The 21,910-nt window shown below is 39.4% G+C and overlaps 1 protein-coding gene across 1 annotated transcript; it reads left to right on the top strand.

The window, feature by feature from the left end:
* Positions 1–18,397: 18,397 nt before the first annotated feature.
* LRRC14B (leucine rich repeat containing 14B) lies at positions 18,398–21,605 on the top strand. The gene is made up of 2 exons (XM_021540507.2): positions 18,398–19,367; positions 20,862–21,605. Exons 1-2 carry the CDS (start codon positions 18,463–18,465, stop codon positions 21,505–21,507), a joined length of 1,551 nt encoding a protein of 516 aa, XP_021396182.2. The 5' UTR covers positions 18,398–18,462; the 3' UTR covers positions 21,508–21,605.
* The last annotated feature ends 305 nt before the right edge of the window (positions 21,606–21,910 follow it).

The following is a 21,910-nucleotide window of genomic DNA, read 5'->3' as shown; positions in this document are numbered from 1 at the left end:
GAGAGCATCAAGTGTAGGATGATTGTAAAGTCTCATCCCATAACACAGGTAGGTCTGCTGTAGAAATATATTTCACAGGGTAAAAACAACACCCAAAAGTGTCAATGGAAGAAGATCTGTGTTAGATTCATCATTGGAGTGATTGCTGAACCACATGGGATAGAAAACCTTTCTGGAGCATTGTAAAATACATTTTTTGGCCCCATTGGCATGTGAATGGTCTATCAATAGATATAAGCGTGCTGAAGAAACAGCTGAAGTGAAACAGCTTTATCATACAAGAGTAAGCAAAATATTGAAATTATACATAATGATTACCATATGGATACAAAAATGGACCTAATTAGGACAGAAGATAATACTTTTTTCCAGTTCTGCAAGTCTTCTTACTGATCTTAATCCAATTTTTATATTGCATTGGGAACTGGACACAGTACTCAAAGTGAAGCCTCACCAATGCCGAGTACAGGGGAAGGATGACCTCCCTGGTCTTGCTGGCCACACTGATACAGGCCAGGATGCTGTTGGCCTTGGCCACCAGGGCACATTGCTGGCTCATGTTCAGCCGGCTGTTGACCAGTACCCCAAGGTCCCTTTCTGCCTGGGCACTGTCCAGCCACACTGTCCCCAGACTATAATGCTGCAGGGGGTTATTGTGGCCAAAGTGCAGAATTCAGCACTTGGATTTATTAAACTGCATCCTGTTGGACTCTGCCCATCCATCCAACCATTCCAGATCTCTCTGCAGAGCCCTCCTGCCTTCCAACAGATTGACACACACTCCCACCTTAGTGTCATCTGCAAATTTACCAATGGAAGACTCAATCCACTCATCCAAGTCATCAATAAAAGTATTGAACAGAACAGGCCCCAGCAGAGAGCCCAGAGGGACACCACCCTCTGGGCCCAGCCATCCAGCCAGTTCTTAACCCAGCAAAGAGTGCTCCTGTCCAAACTGTGGGATGAAATTAGATTACGTTATCTTAGATTAAGTTAGATTAGAAGCATTACTGGACCTGCTGCTCACTGAGATGATCTCTTTAAAAGAGGTGAAGCTTTCTAGGTAGCTTGGGCTGTATCCTGGAACCGGCATCTGGGCCAGAGAGGCAGGATTCTGTCCCAGACGGACTGGGCTTGGGCCCCGGGAGTGCAGGCAGGACTGGGCTGTTTGGGAGTCTGCTCCTCTCCCAGCACTCTGCGCTGCTTGGGCTGTGCCCGGGGGCGAGGGGGAGGGCATCCTTTGGGTCGGGGCTCTGGCTGCCTCCTGCCATGCGCCCCACGGCTCTTCGGCCCCACAGCGCCCAGCCCGGTAAGTCCCGCTGCGCACTGGGGGCTTCTGACCACCGCCCGCTCGGGCTCCTCCGTCTGCTCCTCACCAGTTTCCATGAGAAAGGCACTGGAAGGGTCGGGATTAACAAGTTTCAGGAAAGAATCTTGTGCTAGCTGGAAGGGTTTCAGACCTACAAAGCTCTGATAGAAAAAGGGATGGCAGGGATCAAACCCCTCTGTGTTCTGGTTTAGCAATTTCCCTAAACAGTGTTTTCCAGGCGCTTTCTCAAGTATCACTGACTGTTTAAACTGCACTCCCTATAGTCCTGAACATGATTGTGTTCACATGGAATTGTTAGGCTTCCTTGAGATCTTTTCACTGGGATGAACATAACCTCATTGACAACTACATTTTCATGTGAAATATTTAGGAAGCTGTTTGCACTATGGTATGATGGCCTTTTGTTTGAGAGAAAAAAAATAAGGGCACACCTTTCTCCCATGCTTCAAATGCCTGATGGAGAAATGGACTCCAATTATAATATTCAAGTAGAGCTACATGCCATGATTATGGTACTACTTGCATGTACAAACAACATGGCCTCCTATCTTTATGCTGCCATCACTATAGAAAACAAACATAGGTCCCTAAAAGGTGTGCTTTGGGGAATTATCTTCCTGTGTTCTAAAAAAAACATTGCTCACCAACTGTTAGTTAATAACATTAACTTTTTCTCCCATTAGAAAGATAGAATCATTTCGAGTGGAAAAGATCTTTAAGAGTGAGTCCAGCCATAAACCTAATACTGCCACTCCACTAAAACATGTCCCAAATCACCACATCTGTGGGTCTTGGAAATACCTCCAGAGACAGCAACTCCACCACTGACTTCCCTGGGAAGCCTGTTGCAGAGTTTGACAATCCTTTCAGTGAGGAAATTTTTCCTAATATCCAATCCAAACCTCCCCTTGAAGTGATATGCGGAATAAATAAATAGACTTGGGGTAGTTATGAAGTGGGTATGTATTGCCAGCACTTGACACAAGTGAGATCGTTCTCCAAGACTTGTGCACTGAGCTTTAGTCTGACCCAAACCTTTATTCATGAAGGTGTTCCACATGCAGTACATTACACAACTTTTCTATGCATATTCAACCCCTGGCCCCACCTGTCCTTGCCTCTCATGCTAAATAGGTCCATGCCTTTCTGGGCACACGTGGTTTGCCGTGGTGGTCCTGAGGGAGTCTCTGATGGTCTCTGGAGGCTGACAGTCGTGGTCTTCTTCATGGTCAAACATTTGAACTCTTTCTCTCTGTCGCGTGCACTTTTGGTCCTTTGGTGCTTATCTGAGTACCGTCTGTCAGTCTCGGTAGGCTTAGGACAGAGGAGCCTCTTTATCTGGGTTCTTTGCATCTTTGGTCCTTTCTGGTATTGCTCTGTATGCAAGAAGCTTCAGAAATTTGCATTTTTTATGCCCTTTTGTACCTTGGCAGAGGTTTCTTAAGTAAAAGGTTAAAATTCAACACATAACTCTACAAGTTAGACTATAAATGCTTAATTCATTTTGTTAACTTAAGCGAACTCCAAAAATCTCTCTTCCACCCTGGTGTAACTTGATGCTGTTTCCTGTCATCCTATAATTTCTTATGTGGAAAAAGAGCCCTATACATGCCTTGCTCAATAGTTAGAGAGTGATTAAGATCTTCCCTCTGCCTCCTTTTCTCCAGGCTGAACAACCCCAGCTCCCTCACCCACTCATCAGACTTGAACTCAAGACCTTTAAAGAATTTCATTGCTCTTCTTCATGCACCCTTCCTCAAGTTTAACATACAGATTCAAGGCTATTAGTTCTTACGTTTAAACTGTGAAAATCAAGAAATCAGAGCATGCCATGTCTTGGTTTTTTAAAATATTCTATAACCTGGCTATTTTCATTTTAATTTCTCTTCCCCTTTGGCAGATTACCTGTTCTTTACATCTCATGCCCACAGGTTTCAGTCAAGTCAGAGCTACCTCTTTTTGAAGCTGCAGATCACACACCTTCAACTAGTAAAAGCAGATAATATATTTTCAAACAGCAGACCAGAGTGTTAATCATTTCTTAAGCAGTCAATAAAGCACCACAGCTTCTTTTGACACACAAGACTTTTCTGCACTGCAAGAATTTCTGCTCTGCCTGAAGCTTTTGCATTCCACAGCACATTCTAAACAGTGACTGACAAACAAATGGGTATGATCTGAAAAAACTGAAACATTTTGTGCCTTGAAGTAATCTTAAGTGGTAAGTAGTGAGTGGTAAAAGCATGAAAACCTAAACAGAGGTATCTATATTGTGAAAAATCAGATTAATGGAATAAGATATTAGGCTAGGAACTGTAAGAGGTAATTATATATTACTTATTCATTCACACATTTGCTGTGGAGAGATGTTATCTTAATTTTAATATAATATAAGATAATTCTATGTGTTGGTTTACAATAGGCTTTTTTAAAATCCCCAGACATTTATTTCTTACATGATAACATACCTTTGGTTCCTGAATGGTAACCTTGCATCCTGGTTTTGCCAACAGATTTGACTTTGTTGCTGAATTCTTAAAAAAATACTGTAAAAAGGATGAATAGTCATAAACAAAATTTTAATTTCCTCTTCTAAAAAGTAAAGCTTCATAGACTAATTTCATGTATATTTTTAGAATGAGTCTATATTGTGATGCAAATCTGTTTCTGTTCCATACCATTGACACTTAAAGAGGATGTTATGTGTCTGATACTTTTTATGTCATAAAAGAGTAAAAATTTTGATGAAGGGTGAAGTTTAGCTGCCCCTGACCAAATGAAAAGGTAATAAATGTCAATGTAATGTGTTACATATTTTAAAGAGTTTTAAAGTGCAATTATGTTTGTTACTTAGATGTGCAAGGGAAGGAAACCAGTCTTATGTACAAATAGTGTTTGTTGAGACTGTAGAGGAATACTAACAGAATTGTAGAATAACTAAATTTTCAGTGGTGGATTACGGATGTGATGTGGATTTGCTTTGTTTCTGTGTTCTAACATCAAGCTTCTAGCTTAAAAAAATGTAAAATAAATTTGATTAACTTTGGTGCCTTCATATAAAAGAAAAACTGTTACTGATGTACACTCAAATTGCTCATATTGTAGACTGGACAACTGCTTTATAAGACTGGCCAAATTTTTCAGATGCAAGTTTGTCATCATTTGATAGTATAAAATCCAACTCGCCACTGTGTGCCTTAATATTAGTCATCATTATAAAGTGGACAAAATCACAGGTTTAGTGATAGTGAAAACGGTTATCTTCCATTTTCTGATTGCTACATTGCTCTTGGATCATGGAAAGATTTTTGTGTCATTCCCACCTGAGGCCATGTTTAATGTACATGGGTATCAGAGGTCTGCACATGCAGATGCATTTCAAATGCATTTGCATTTTGAGGCCAAATTGATTCTTTTGTCCTTCCTGTCCCCCTCAAGTTTTCCCTGCCCTTTCTCTTTCACACTCCCCTTTCTCTATCCCTTTGCCTTTAGCCTACGCGCTACTATCCATCCCACAGTGGATCTTTTATCTCCTGACCAGGCAGTGGAGCAGCTGTTTGCTATTGTTGCTATCTTGTTTTTGTTTGTCTGTATGTATTTTTTTGGTTGTTTGGTTTGGGTTTTTTTGTAACTGAGAACGTTATCTCAGTATGCATCATGAAGCAGTAGAAGAGCATTCTGCAGTATTTGGAAGCATTTACTCTAATCTAGCAGAGGTTTGTGTGATTGGCAATGAGGAATGTTTCCTGGGAGCACTTAGTGTTTATAAAACTACATAAAGAAGGGTGGTATAAACTGAAAGACATATCAAGTGAAATTTTGAGTGACATGCATATCAGTGCTTTGCATTGTCTTGACAAAGTGCCATTGATGCAATTGCTTTTTGCATTGAAATCAGGATCGTGGAAGTCTCAATATGCATCATCAAACCCAAGCTCCAAAGACAAGTGTTGATAGCTGTCAAAGCATAAAGGTATGTTGAATGTAAATGCAGTCAGGGAAGTGATTGCAGATGTATGTGCCCTTAAAAAAGACTACGAGACAACAAAAAGTGTTTTGATTGATGTAGGCAATAATTTTATTGTTGTGATAAGGAATCAAGGGATTCAGGTAGCATTTGATAAACCCTGCATTTTGTATTCAGGTTTCTATTCTCCTATGAGAGAAAACCAAAATAAATATGAGTAAACATTCACATTCTTCAAGAATAACTTCGTCCCTGCGGGTAAGTTCTGAGGGAAGGGGCAACACACCATCCTTCCTTCTGCTTTTTTTCCTCAGCTTTAGAACTGAGTACATTCAACAGGCTGCTTCTCACTTTCAAAAAAGAAAATGGAAATTTTCAAGCCTGATTCAGTGTATATTTTTGCTATACAATATCTGCCATGAGGAAAATTCAGGCTCTTCTTTTATGCTTAAGCGAATTGCTATTAAATAAAAATGAAATGAGTTTGCTATTAAATAAAAATGCAAAGACTACCTGTAGTGATCTTCTGTGAGGCCACAGGGAAGCTCGGTAGCTTTCACCTTCCTCTAGTACACAATGGGAAAGACAACATGTAGCAAGTTTAAAAAAATCTGTCTGTCATGCCTGTTGAGAAACAGTGTAGGTACAGCAGTACTCGGTTCAATGGTTATACTCTGCGAGCCCTCTGTTCAACATCAGTTCAGCATGGGGGACAAGTTTAAGTTCAGTAGATTGTCCAAGAGAGAATTGGAATGTTTTGAACTTTTTTTTGAGTTCAACAAATGTCTTGCTATGAAGACTGAACTTACCACCTTATTTGTCCTATTTGCCATTGAGCTTTAATAATCAGGAGAACCACGTTTCATTCGGACTGCTTTGACACATGGAGACTTCTTGGGGCAGTGAGTGAATCTTATTCAAGTGAATTGTATTCGAGAGAGTGTTTTTTCTGCTTTTTGATGCTAGCATGTAGAAACAACTGGACATCTTTGTAGAATAGAGGCTAAGTGGATTGAAAAATCAGGCAATCAAAATCTAATTTATTCTCTCAAATACTATTTCTATTTGTGCATTTTCAGATTCAAAGTATGTGCTGAAATAGCTGTAAAAAAAGATGTAAGATTTAACTCTAGAAAACAAATCAAACTATTTATTTTGCCTCAAAGGAAAATATTATCTCAAGATCGAGCCTCGTTTTAATGTTCAAAAATTACTCTGTTGCTAGCAAACACACAGCATTACAATTAACTCTAAGATAATTGTAGGCTCTAAGATGAAGCTGATGAGGAGATGGATCCAAGGGGTTGGAAGTACCTGAAACACTGTGCTTAGAGAAAGGCTAAGTAGCAACACTAGCAACTGTTTCTCTGACTAATACTTGGTACATGTCTATAAAGGTTTCCACTGAAATATGAGGCTGGCATAATCTTGTATGATTATCTCCAATCAGTGCACTCCAATTGTGTGTGGAATTCTTTGGCATGCATGCCAATGAAAATAAGTACAATGTTCTAAAAAGAATTGGGAGGTCTGTGATTGTCTTCTTTTTCCTCCTGCTTCCAGATGAGAGAGCTGGTGGGAAAGTGAGCTAAAGAAATTCTTGTCTTTTCCTGTGACTCTTTGTGAGGCAGGCACCACTCTCAGGATCACTGTTTGCTCCTCTTTAAGGAAGAGAGATCCTGAATCTTAGCAACTGCTTAGAGATGATTGCTTCCTGAACAGGTGCTCTTTATGGCCTGTGTTTCTACATGAATAACACCATCTGTCCCTTTATATTTTAAACCAGAAATTATGAATAAAGAAACAAATTATGTGTTGTTAAATATTCTAGGGGGACACAAACTTGGGCCACTCTGCTTCCTGTGGTCCAGTTTTCTGACTTTAAAATGGGACTTGTAAAACTCATCAGATCATTACAGTGCCAGACCAAGCTCACTCTTCTGTGAAACATCTGAAAGGCTGGGCAGGAGAACTTACTACTTCCAGCCTCACCTGGAAGTGATGAATTCATTACTGGCTGAACAGCAGATTCTGGAGGGTCATGGTTAGTGGCACAGGAACTAGTTGAAGACCTGTCATTAGTGGTAACCCCTAGGGTTCTATATTGTGCCCAGTATTGTTTAACTTGTTCATCAGTGGTTTGGATGAAGGCGCATATGCCTCCTCAGCAAGTTCACTTATGATCCAAAGCTGTGAGGAGTGTCTAACACCCCAGAGAGCCCTTCAGAGAGGCTGGAGGGACAGGCAGAGAAGAACCTACAGAAATTCAACAAGGGCAAATGCAGGGGGTCCTGCACCTGGGGAGGAATAACCATGACCACTAGTACAGGCTGGGGCCAAACTGCTGGAAAGCAACGTTATGGAGAAAGACCTGGGGTCCTGTTGGGCAACAAGCTGTCCATGAGCCAGCAGTGAGACCTTGTGGCCAAGAAGGCCAATGGGATCCTAGGGTGCATTAGGAAGAACATTGCCAACAGGTCAAGGAGGTGATCCTGACACTCTACTCAGTCCTGGTGAGGCCTCATGGAGTGCTGTGTCCAGTTCTGTGCTCTTCAGGACAAGACATGGAGCTCCTGGAGCAGCACCAGGGAAGAGCTACAAAGTTGATCAAGGGCCTGGAGAATCTCTCTTACAAGGCAAGGCTGAGGGGACTGGGCCTGTTCAGCCTTAAAAAGAAGTGAATAAGAGACCTCATCCATGTCTATCAGTGTCTAAGTGAGGAGTGCGAGAAGATGGAGTCAGGCTCTTGACAGTGGTGCCATAAGACAAGATGCTGTTAGGACAAGATGCAATGGGCAGAAATGAATGCACAAGGAATTCCACCTGAATGTGAAGAAGAACTTCTTTGCTGCTAAGGTGACCTGCTGAGCCACTTAGATACTCATAAGTCTATTGGACCAGACAGACTTCATCCAAGAAGACTGAAGAGCTGCTGGAAGATTCACTAAGCCTCTGTCCATCATTTATAATCAGTCCTGGTTAACCAGGAGGTCCCAGACAACTGGAGTTTGGCCAACATGATGCCCACCCACAAAAAGGGCCAGAAGGAGGATCCAGAGAACTACAGGCCTGTCAGCCTGGCCCTAGTGACCAGGAGGGCTATGGAATTGATCATCCTGAGTATGATCACACAGCACATACAGGACAACCAAGGGCTCAGGCCTAGTCAGCATGGGTTTAGGAGGAGCAGGTCCTTCCTAACCAACCTGATCTCCTTTTATGACCAGGTGACCCACTTGGTGGGTGGGGGAAAGGATGTGGATGTTGTCTGCCTGAACTTCAGCAAAGCCTTTAACACTGTCTCCCATAGCATACTCATGGAAAAACTTTCAGCCCATGGTTTAGACAGGTGCACTCTTTACTGGGTTAAGAACTGGCTGGATGGCTGAGCCAAGATGGATGTGGTGAATGGTGTGACATCCAGTTGGTGCATGGTTACTAGAGGGATTCCCTGAGCCTCAGTGTTGGGCCGGTCCTTTTTAATATCTTTATTAATGACCTGTATGAGGGGATCAAATGCACTCTCAGTAAGTTCACAAATTACAAGTGGGAATGTTGATCTGCTGGAGGGTAGGAAGAGTCTACAGAGGGATTTGGATGGGCTAGATTGATGGACTGAGGCCACTTTTATGAGGTTCTACAAGACCAAATGCTTGATCACAACAACCCCATGCAGCTCCATGGGCTGGGTGAAGAGTGATTGGAAAGCTGCCCAGTGGAAAAGGACTTGGGGGTGCTGGTTAGCAGCAGGCTAAATATGAGCCAGTGTGTGCCCAGGTGGACAAGAAGGTCAAGAGGGTCAAACTTGTATCAGAAACAGTGTGGTCAGCAGGACCAGGACAGGGATAATCCTCCTGTACTCAGCACTGGTGAGGCTGCACCTCAAGTCCTATGTGCAATTTTGGGCCACTCACTCCATGAAAGCCATTGAGGTGCTGGAGCATGTCCAGAGAAGAGCAGTGGAGCTGGTGAAGGGTATCAGGATAAGTCATATAAGGAGCATCTGATGGAGTTTGGGTTGTTTAGTCTGGAGAAAAGGAAGCTCAGGGGTACCTTATTGCTCTCTACAACTGCCTGAAAGGAGGTTGTATCTGAGTGGGGGTCATTCTTTCCTCCCAGGCAGCCAGCAACAGGACAAGAGGCTTCAAGCTGCATCATTGGATGTTCAGGTGGAACATCAGGAGGAAGTTATTCCTTGAAAGAATTGTTAAATATTGGAATGGACTGCCCAGGGAGGTGGTGGAGTCACCATCCCTGAAAGTGTTCAAGAAACAACTGGATCATGGCACTTAGTCCTATGGTCCTTTCCACTCCAAATGATTCTGCAATTCTGTGACTCATTACTCTCACTTGAATACAAAGAGCATTAGGAGATGCCATAAATGTGCAACATTACAAACAAACTTTAAACTCTCTGGATAAAGTATTATGTTATTTGGATTTACATAAGATTAATTTCCCAGTATGATGAAGCAGTAAAGTAATTAGAAATAAAAAAGGTGCTAAAAACCATGTGTATGTCAAATGAGAGGAAAAATAATGAGTATGTTAATATGTAAATTATCTTAGGAAAGTTGTGTGGAACTAGAAGTGTGCATTTTTTGTCATGCAGAACAAAGCCATATATAGGTGTTACCTTTAAAAGCAGAATCTGTCTGAAGAGAATTTTTTAAACTTGACATGTCATTGGATGTCTTTTGCTGACAGTGTAAGTGGGAATATAGCTTTTTTAGTAAGTTGATGGTGAGACTTTCTGGCTATAAACATTTATTAACAGCCTAAGCCTAGATCATATGCTTTCAAACAAAATAAAATACATGGATGATGAACTACTTTAAAATTTCAGTGTTTTTCCCCTTGCAAATATTTTCAGCATTTGTTCTTGGGCTTGCCACCAGCTCTGAGCCTGGGAATCTTGTGAGCCTGCACAGCCTATCTGTTCATTCTCTCTTTGATCCTTGGAACATTAAATGGAGAAAGTTTCTCTGGCCAAATTAGTTCAAGGTAATCAGCCAATGTATCAGATGATTCAATGTCTGTCCCACTGCCTAGATGAGAAGACAGTTCATTCTACAGGTACCCAAAAAAAACCCAGAGACAGCAAAATATTGCAATCAGGGAAGAGCTGTGATTCTTCGTGTTCTTTACTTTGCCCTATTAACATTTCTAGGAAAAACTTTCAGTCCTTCACCTGTCCTGTGCTGCTCAGTGTCACTGGTTTAGTGTTCTTTTGCCTCTAATTCATGCATGATCCAAAAAGAAGCAGGATGTGGAAATGTACATTGTCATGTAAGCTCAAAGCAGGAGACAAGATAGTGATCAAAGTAATACATTATTGAGACTCTTGCCCTGAACTCTTTGATGAGTTACACACTGCTATGCTGAGCTTCCCTTTGTTGCAGAAGACTGATCTCTGAAATGTACCATGAATATGAGGATAAGACTGTGGAGCACCAGTAAATATATCTGCTCTGCTGCCTGGGACTGAAGCAGCACCCCAGACTATCTAGTAATTTGGAAATGGAGCCCTGTACATGGCTTGGAGAAGTTACTATGACCATTAAATATGAAAAAGCATTTTTTCCCAAGTTTGAAAACCACACCCACTCAAGTATTCCTGTGAGAGCTAAAATACACAGCTGTAGATCAGGAAAGATGAGCTCTCTCTCTGTCAGCACTCTTAATGTAAGGGAACCACATCCTGTTGTGCAGGTAAGCCAAATCAACAAACTTAAATAAATGTTAGAGGAAAAGATTAGTTAACTCATACAGAGATGTAACTGAAGGATGAGTGGTTATTGAAAAAAAAGAAAAAGAGATGAAGTAAAGTACTTCAAATCTAGTTTTTTGCTCTAGTTAGTGCATAAATAGACTATTGTTGGAATGAAAATGTTCAGATATGTGGCATCTTTGTGAGACCTGACAAGATATCTTATTTTTGCCCAGCTTCTAGGTTTTTCAGAGCTGCTGTCTACTCCAGCATAAACAGTAGGAGCAAGGGCTCATTAGGAGTTAATGTTCTGCCTAGCTATTCAGTTTTCATTGTTTCTTTCTATGGATGGACACAGTATGAAGTGCCATTATTTCTTCCTTGGTATTTCAGCTTAGTGGGAAAGTGTTTCCCTTGTATATTGTTGTCTTTGCCAAGATTTCTACCAAGGATACAGACATTTTTTGGCCTGGTTTTCTACAGGTGCTGGTTATATAATGTTTTTTAGATAATCTTTCTCTTGGCTGCAGAAACATAGCAGGATTCCTCAGCTATGGTGGGAGTTGTGTGTTGTCTTGCAATCTGAGGTATTTATTGCCTTACTCTGAGATACTGGTTTTAGAACTGCAGAGCTGCAAGCAGATTTCAGTCTCTTCCTTTTCTGTGAAAACTGGGTTGTCTCCCTGCATTCAGAAATCAAAAAGAGGCTTCTCTTGATAATGGAATATAACTTTTTTTTTTTACAGAATATTCTCCTCATTCTTATTCAGCTTATTTTGATTTACAAATGCCTTAGCGTCATCACAGGCTGCTTGGAGTGGCCGGCATTATGCTACATGTATTATGTTTCGATTATGCTACATGTAGCTGTCACCCTCTAGTGTTGGTATCTATTTCAACAGGGCCATCAAGATTGATACAGGATTTAGAAACTATTGAATTAGCCTAGTAAGAAAGGAGGACGCTGGTGCACTTTAAGGATAGATTTTATAGGGCACAAAGGCTTTTGCATGTTTCTTCTGGAAGGCTGTTGCATCAGTAATGAGTGAAAACAACCAGTAAAATTCCCAGTAGATGGTCAGACCAAATGAAGAGGCAGTACACGGAAACAAAAAAAATCAAAGCCTCAGGTCAGCAGCTTAAGTCTCTGAATCAGTAAACTTAATGTCCCCGACTTCCCACTAGTTAATGTGTGGCTGGATCAATGTCAGAGCAACAGACTTTCAGAGACTCCTCACTAATTTATACAACCACTATGTGAGGAGACTTATTTAAGCTTAGAATGGTTACAGAATCAGAAATGTTTGAAATACACTAGTAATTGTTGTTGAGAGGAATAGCATGAATTAATTGTAATCTTATTGTTAATATACAAAGTGAAATTCCTGCATTTACACCTTTTTTTCCTTTTTTAAGAAAGAAAGAGCATTTTCTCCTGATCTGAAATGGAATTTGTCTGTTCTTGTGCCATTCCATAAATATAGGTCATAGTCTAATGCATAAATTATCTCTAAAGCAACTAGTAGGAATAGGTGAATTTGTAACTATATTACAGAATCCCAGAATCCCAGAATGACTGACTGGGTAAGGTTAAAAGGGAGCTCTGGAAGTCATCTAGTTCAACCTCCCTGCTCAAGCAGGTTCCCCTAGAGCACATTTCTCAGGACTATGTCCAGATGGTTATATAATTGGTAGGTGAAAAGAGAAGTAAGATCTTGGAGATATCCATGAAATTACTAGTTTACAATCTTTATTTTAAATGGAATTTTTTGCATTTTATTAAAATACTTATTTTTGAAATCCAAGAGTGGTTTTGTAAAGAGGCTTGTGAACACTGGGTGCTGCAAATATTCAGTATAGCTTTTTATATCACAGTATGGGAGTGTATGGCATTGAAAAAACCCAAACATTATATACTCAGAGAAGAACTGCTGCATGTTTTGTTGAAGAATTTTTAGCATACTTTACATTATATGGCATCCCTGTGTTATTAAGTGCATGTAAGACTGGGTAGAAGTGTTGGTTATTAGTATCTGTTATTTCAAGAAAAGTAAAGTACTTATTAAGGCGTTAATAACAGTTGTGTTTACAGAAAACTAGTATAAAAATAGTACCAATAGTAATAAATAAGATGCATCTTAAGAGACATCTCTAGTTCTTAATATTACATTTTTTCATTATGTTAGCTAGTATTTAAATTCAGCTAAAGTTGCATGAAGAGATTGTAATTCTTATTTTTTAATTTGTAAGAGGAGATATTCTACTCTGAAATAATAAACATTAATTATGTTTTAGAATTAATTTATTTATATAAAACTTAAATTTACTTCTATAAACACGCATTCATTCTAGTAGGAATTATTTTAGCATCATGGAATTTACCTGAAATTTATGCGCTGAGGTGGTGTCCTGAACAGACCAAGATGTTTGGGTCACCTAAGTTGCTTTATTGATTTTATTCTGAGTGACAATTAAATAGGCGAACTTTTTTCTGTTACATCTTAACAAATGAGAGTGTGATATCCATAGTAATGAATGTACTGCACATAGTAATGAAAGTGGTTCTGAGGAGGTACTTTTTAATTTGGCATGTTGAATAAAGTAATATATTTTGTATGTAATGGCTTGTTTGCAGTGACATTCATTAAAAAAATAGGGATGGATGCCTCCTGAAGGATGCTGTTTACTCTCTGACAAAGTCCACATCAGATAAATTCTGTTGCTCTTTCCTCCCCATGAGATACCATGGAGTTTGTAACCAAATTGCATAATAAAGTAGATGAGGAAGTCCATGGATTGTTGCTGTTGTCCAATAAATGCCTTTGGCAGCTGGGGAGTCTTGGAGAAGCATGAAAATCGGAGGAAATTGTGACCAGGTCATCATTACTTTTAAGGAATTTATTAAACAAACTACAGTCTTAAAAATCTTTTTCTCTGTTTAAATAGCTGGATTTATCTGACATTACATTGCGCTGTTTATCACATAGTGGTGCTCAGAGACAATTATGTGTGCAGCACTATTAATATGAGCAATTTATGAGCTTGCAAAACAAATTATTGTCATCAGGTCATTGTGTCAAGCTGGCCCAATTTAGTTGTAATATAAGGAGGTAGAATTTCTTAAGAGAGAAATATATGAGGTAATATATTAAGTATATTAACTTACTTCAACAAACCATCTAATTTCTATGCACTATGTCTGTGAATAGTGTATGTTTGATTTGCTGAATGGGGAGACAATTTTTTTGCATTTTTATGCAGATAAAACTGTAGTTTGTAAATGAGCAAGAGAAATATCTTGGCTCTTTCGTTGAAGGAGGACTTTGATTGGAGGAAGTGAGAAAGCTTCAAGAAGATTTCCAGATTTTGATTGACAAGGCAAAGGTGATGTTCTCTTTCCTTCTACACCCACCCAAATCCAGACTAAAAAACTCAGTACAACAGAACACTATTTAAAAAAATAGATGCACAAAAATATAGTTTGGGTTTTTTTTTCTCTTTCTCCCCTAACATCAAAATTACAATAAAGGAGTGCAACCAGTGCCAGATGGTTGTTCATTAAATATGGAAGAAAAAGATCAAATCTTTAGCAAATACTTGATTAATACCTGAGTAACATAATCATTCTGACAGAGAGGAGGAAGGCTGAGCTGAAAAAACCTGTCAATTTGTAGGAGTGACTGTGTGGTACTTAATTGCTCTTTTTTTTTTTTTTTTTTTTTTTTTGTAATAATTAATTGCATTTTTTGTAGTGAAAAGCATTACTTTACTTAATTCTCATGTAAAATATTTGCTATGATGTTCATGTTATGCTCTGTAAAATCTATTATTTTTTTCCAATCATTAGCATTACTTTACCTGTCCAATTATGCCTTTCATAATAAAATAACTTCATTAGATCTTTGTAGATGTAGCTGATGTAAAATCTCATCCACACAGATCTGATTCTAAGACCGCAAATGTCATGGACTTTTCAAACTTTTCATGATAGCTTGGCAAGTCAGAAATTTTCTGTAGAAAGTAGCAGAGTTCTGAGCTTCACAATAAACACTCTTAGGAAAGAGATAAACAATATTACTTATTTACTTGTATATATAGGCCTAATTTGGTCTCAGGGCTATTGCCCTTGTTCTCAGAGTTGTGTGTTATGTCATGGCTTATTGCAGTATATGTTCCCTGATGTCGTGTTTATCACCTTTGGTGCTGGGCTGAGGTCATAATTTTGTTGTTCTTTGTATTGATAGCTTGTGAGGCGATAGAACCACTGGTCATGAGCCTAATCCTGACTGCCTTCTTGGCACTGCAACACCTCTGGACCTCGGAAGCCATCTGGTGGGAACTATTAACAATCACACCTATATTATCCCACGTTGCTTCTTTTGGATAATTACAGTGGCATTTGGAAACTTTAAAAAATTTGAATACTCTTGGGATGTTGAAACCAGCATGGTCCAATTGCTAGGAGGTGTGAAAGTGATTCAGGTCTTGTTTAGAGGTGGGGTTTTCATTTTATCTTTTGTTTTGTCTTGATTTTTACTGTATTTTTTTTCTTTTTACTTTATTTCAATTAATAAACTGTTCTTATCTCAACTCATGGGTTTTGCAATTTTCTTTTCCATCCTCTGGGGAGTAGGGAGTGAGTGAGCAGCCACATGGGAGTTAGTTGCCATCTGGATTTAAACCACGACACAAGTTTAGACAGACTGCTGAAGCTGGATAGTTTTTCATGTAGAAATGCCTGGATAAAGATGTAAGGTCTTCTAAACAGGTAAATACTGAAAGCCTAGACTCCAGGTCAGGTCTCTCCAGAGGAGAAAGAGAATATTTCCCTGAATATTTGCCGTGTATTTGCTGAGGGTGCACTTGTTGCCATAATGTCATTGATTGAGACAGTCCTTGTCTCAATATGGACCCCTGAGGGACACCACTTCTCGCTGATCTCCATTCACCTCTTGACCAATACTTTCTGGATACAGCTGTTCAGACAATTCCTTATGCACCAAACATCCACACATCAAATCCATCTCTCTACAATTAAAAGAGAAGGGTTTTGTCAGGGACCATGTCAAAGGCCTTACAGAAGTCCTGACAAATGACAGCTACAGCCCTTCCCTTTTCCATTGATGGAGTCACTGCATCATGACTGAAGTCCACTAGGTTGGTCAGGCAGGACTTGTCCTTGGAGAAGCTGTGCTAGTTGTCCCAAATCAGCTCCCTGTTTTCCACATGCCTTAGCACAGCTCCTAGGAGGATCTGTTCCAGGATCTTCCCAGGCATAGAAGTGAGGCTGACAGCCAGTAGCTCCCATGGTTGTTTTCGCTACCCTTCTTAAAGATGAGTACAATGTTTCCCCTTTTCTAGTCACCTGGGACTTCACCTGACTGACTTGAATTTTCAAGTATCATGACGAGTAGCTTGTCAACTGCATCAGCCAATTCCCTCAGGAGTCTGGCATTCATCTCATCAGGTTCTATGGATTTTTGGACATTCAGGATCCTTAGGTGGTCACAAGCCCAATCTTTTACAGTGGGAGGAATTTTGCTCCCCCAGTCCCTGCCTTGAGAGGTGTGGGGAGAGAGATTTGTCAGTGGGGACCGAGGTAAAACAATTGGACCTCAGCCTTCTCCTAGTTTGTTATTATCAGTTTCCCAGTTGTGTTTATCAGAGGAGTACACTTTCTTTGACCTCTCTTTTTTTGGCTGAAATACCTATAGAAGCTTTTATTACTGTTCTTTCCCTTGCCAGGTTCATATTCAGCCAAGCCTTGGTCTTTCTGACCCCATCCCTACGCAACCAGGCAACATTCCTATTGCTGTATTTTAATAAAAATCTGGGACAATAGTAGAATGCTTTATCTTGGAACTTTTGTACCACTAGGTCCAAATATACCAGGTAAGCAGATAAAGAGGTCCAAATGTCCTGGACTGGGAAATAAAGAGGCCCAGATGTACTAGGTAAATAGATAAAAACATAATGACTAGCTTATTCCATTTTGAAAGGCAATAAAACTAAACCGACAAAAGTTTCAATCAATTTGTACATTTTTCTTGTCATACAGGGATCAGTTATATGTGGCCATTTTCAGCATTTATTAATTTGCACAAAATACTGTAATACCTATATCATTATCATCTGATACACATGGAGTTGAAAAACAAAGGAAAATACTTAATATCTTGTCAAGTTCTATCTATTTCACCTTGCATGTTTTCTACCACTCATCTATTTAAAGGCAAAATTAAAACAATACAAACCAAAAGCCTGCAAAAATAAAAAAACTTCCTCAGAATGACACAATCTAATGAAGATGTCCTTTCCCTGTAATTTAAAGCAAATTTAGGATTTTTCTTCTGCTTTCAATAAAATATTTAAATATTCCATAAGGAGTTTACTTGAAAAGGAATCTTTGAAGTGTGCTGTGATTTTTTCACAGCAAAACAGATGTGGAATTATCTGGAAAAGCAGGATCAGTGCAGCTTGAAGGAAGTCTCCATCCCACTGGCTGCCTAGCAAAACATGAGAGGTAAAGGAGGTGTCCATCATCACTTCCCCTGGGAGGAAGTGCCAGATTGAAAGAAGCATCATCTCTACTCTTGTGATAATGGGTGACAGAGATTTTTCTCCTATCCTGGATAGATTTTGAATGTTTTCCCATTCAGTATCACAATGGAGCTATCATTTCTTAAATAACAGGAAAGAAAAGACCACCTGTTTCTCAAAGCAAGAGCACTAAGGATACTTGCCTGGGAAGTTATGAGAGAATTTTAACAGTGCTCTGTTTGGTTCAGCTTGTCTTGTCATCAACCTTCAGTCTCCTACCTCAAGCAAGTGTCCTGGTCACAAGGCTCTGAGCTCTTCCAGGGTCTTTTGTCTTTTTGACTGCAGCAACTGTATCAGCTTGCTTTACATGAAGGGCAAAAGGGAGAGGTATTGTTGTAGTTCAATGACTGTAGTGCCTCAGTCTTTCCTTATGGCTGTAGTTTTTAGAAGCTCAATGGTAACTCTGGGAAATCATCCCCATTGAAGTCAGCATGTGAATCCCCAGCACAGAATTTTTCATGGAAAAAAAGTGGAATACAGATCATGTTATTTGTTTAAGTGGAACTCCTAGTGCTTTTTTGTATGACGTAAAAAAAATACAGCAATATCTGTATGTTCATGTGCTGCACTGATCTTACTGTTCATGCTGGGTAGCAGTCTATATTTACTTGAGTTATCTTAGATATAAATATGAAGGATTAAAAGCTCTCTGACTAAAGATCTCACAGATGATTACTGCAGACTCACAGTGTAGCTCTAAAATGGAAAGCAGCATGTGACTCTTCACTCTGGCTTCCCAGGCTCCCGCTAGCAGCAAACAGCAGTTGCAGATAAAAATAGAAGGTTGTAAGCAACCAGGATCTTTAGTTAAACATAGAAGTCACTCTCCGTGACAGTAAGGAGTGCAGGACAACAATGAAGTCTCTCCGATTCATTAGCGCCGAAGCATTAGTGTCAAATGCAGAGTTTGCCAGGAAGAATCTCGGTGTTGTTGCCCATGATCTTTTTCCGCTTCTTTTTAAAGCCAGCTATTTACTGGAGCAAGGGGAAGTGATTCACGACTTGGTAGAGAACTGGCCACTTTTTGATTTTAACATGGGAAAACTATTGGGAGCTACTCTGGACTACGAGGAAGACCTGAGCTATAGAACATGCTCCGTGTGCTTGGAAAGCTGTCTGACAGGGCTGAGAGACTATGTGCTGAATCAGTCTTCTCCCTACATGAAAAAGTTGAAAGTAGTCGACCTGACGGGTATAAAAGATGTTGAAATTCAGTTTTGTAAGTGCAAGAAGACAATGGGTAGATGGGCCAGGACACAGCTGCTCTCTGAGCTTTGTTCAGCCCTCCCGGTTTACCTGCAACAAGCACAGTGCAATCCACATACCTTTGACGTCAGTATCAATGTACTAATCGACTTGTTTGTTACAGAGAGGAACTATGAGCTGGTCGTGCAGGCCCTGTTGAAGAAATGCAGTTGTCCGCTGAAAATCTGCTGTGTGGCATTCAGATCTGACAACCTGACCTTGCAGAAATTCTTCTATATCATAAAGCTCACTGATCCCTCCTGGTTGCGCAAACTGGAAATAGTTCATAATGTTCACTTGGAAATGGAACACTTAGAAATGCTCTTCAACAGTATCCACTTCCCTCTGTTGATGTCCTTGACGTTGCCAGCACGAACATTTAATGTGCAGAGGTTCACAGCTACGGATGAACAGATGTTTACTAACATTGGAGAAAAGATGGGTGAGATGACACAGCTCACTGAGCTGAATATATCATTTTCTATACTCACTGGAAGAATACAGAAACTTCTCAGGTAATGTGGTCATCCTGCTTTCAGTCACACTATAAGAAAGAGCACTTTGTGCCACCAGCAAGCTGAGAGTAAGGGAAGTGAGTAAAGTAAGCTAAGGGTGTGCATGGGAAGGGGCAGCAGGAAGCCAGGAAAGATTATGTGTTGGGGAGAATTGGCAGCCAATGTATACCTAATACACTTTGAAAAACTGACAATTTTGATTAGTTTTTCAGAGTCCATATGGTAAGAATATACTTTCAGCTACCACAGAAGAGCCTGGTATACCCAGACATTTTTTATTTGAACTTATGTGTTAATCAGCTTGCATTGGCCTTTGGTGCAAGTCCTGAATTGCATTTGAAGTATATTTATAGTATCTAGTGAATTTTTGTCCTCTAAATAACAGTCAGTATATACACTTTTCCACTGATACTGTATTTTAAGGAGGGCAGGGGAATAGTTGATTTTCATTTGAGATTTTGATTTCAGTTATTTGTTGTGTCTCTTGGTGTCAAGACAAGAGAGATTTGATGGTTTTTTGTATTACAAATTAAGCTGATATGTGCATATTCATTATGAGTTCTAGTGGAAAATTGACAATTTGCAAAAAGCTAGCAAACTATCAGTGAGCAGTACTCATATTAGAATGGGAAATAAGTTAATTGTAAAATTTTCAGAGCATCTAAAAAAAATAGGCATATAAAAGTTTCAACCATAAAAATGACCTTGGTCTAAAATTCTTCCCATACAAGAAGTCATTTTATTTAAAATTTGTGAGTAACATACTGCATATATTGATTTATACAATTGAAATTAATTGCAAGTTTCTAAGCTTGATCCACCTGAGCCCTGTGGCAGAAGTCTCACTAAGATGTAATAAGTATGAAAGCAATCTCTTTATTTTCATTTGTCAGAACTATTTTATATTTAACGTGAATATCTGAGTATAATCTCAGTTACACTTCTTCCAACCTTCTTCATCAGAATGTCTCTTTGTAACTCCAGAGCACTACAATGTGTAAATGTCTTGGGCATAAAAAAATGTACAGAAAAAAAAACAGCTAGAAACAAAAGCAGATATCCTGTTAGAATGTTGATTTCATATTGGAATTAATCCTTCCTTAATGGAAATTATCTAAATCTCTGGAATAATTGCAGCTTTCTACAAGAAACAGTTACCAATGCTCTTATGGTAGTAGTGATCTGCTGTTAAAGTCAGCAAGTGACAGACACTTTACAATATATAATTGGGTAAAAACCAGATACATAGAATGTTAATAAATTAATCCCCATTAAAATAGCACAGTGGAGTCATGCAAAGAAGGAGATAATGGAACAAATTTCATGAGGAAAATATACTTGCTATTTTTGGCACATGCTTCTGTTTTCAAGAGAGGTTTGAAAAAATAATGTGGTAAATAGCAGCATTCATAATGTGGCTAGACACATGAAATTTTGTAAATGTAGTTTTCAACATTTTGCATCATAATTTTTTTTTTCTCTTTAATTCTGCAGCCCACTAAAAACTCCACTGAAGATGCTGGATGTTTCTAACTGCTCCTTGAACCATGCTGATATGGCCTTTTTAGCCAGTAGCTTCCATGCCAATCACTTGGAAGCTCTGGACCTGAGTGGCCACAATATAACTGAGCTTTACCCATCAACATTCTTTAAGCTCCTCAGCCACTGTTCTTCAGTGCTCAGGAGTCTTACCCTGGAGGAGTGTAATATCCAAGACACTCATGTCAACATGTTGATTTTAGGTTTAAGCCCATGTCAGAAACTGCAGGAGTTTAAGTTTATTGGAAATCCACTATCATCCCAAGCACTTAAAGACCTTTTCACATTTCTCTGTGAATTGCCAATGCTGAAAAACGTGGAGTTCCCAGTTCCAAGGGATTGCTACCCTACTGGCATCACCTACCCCATTGATGATGCCAGTGTTTGCAGATTTGATCACCAAAAATATGAAAGGGTAGCAGAGGAGCTTAACCTCATTTTAGTCCAAGCAAATAGAGAGGATGTGAAGGCTTCAACACCACTCTTTGGGAGTTACGATGCAGCTGTTCAGGAGACAAACAATGAACTGGGAGCTTACTTGATCAAGTCCTTCAAAGAGACTTTAGAGAAGTTCACTTCTTCATTTAACAAAATTAGTTAAATTTATAAAATTGTAAAGTAGTGAGATAATCTTCTAAATCAGAACTTAAATTAGTCTTTTCTAGATCTGCACCTTCAATCACCAGTTGTGAATTTTCTTTAATTTTTCAGCTGAATTTACTAGTATTTGAATAGCCTCTAATCACCTGAGTTACTGTAACTTATGCTATATCTATTGCATACACTTTACACAAGCACTACTTGCTCACAAAAGATGAGAGGACACTTAATAGTGCATTATTTTATATAAATGCACTTTTTCTCAGTAAATCAAATAGGTGTGTAAGCTTGGCTGATTTCTTATACAGGTTCCCTTAGATTTGTCAGCTGGTCTTGTAGTCCCACAGAAAAAACACAGAAGTCCTTTCCTAAGTCCAGCAGGATGGTCAAAAGATTGTGCACAT

The sequence above is a fragment of the Lonchura striata genome, chromosome 1, assembly GCF_046129695.1.
Source record: "Lonchura striata isolate bLonStr1 chromosome 1, bLonStr1.mat, whole genome shotgun sequence".
NCBI classification, from domain to species: domain Eukaryota; kingdom Metazoa; phylum Chordata; class Aves; order Passeriformes; family Estrildidae; genus Lonchura; species Lonchura striata.
Note: the sequence above shows the minus strand (reverse complement) of the source record. Positions and strands in the feature narration are given on the sequence as shown.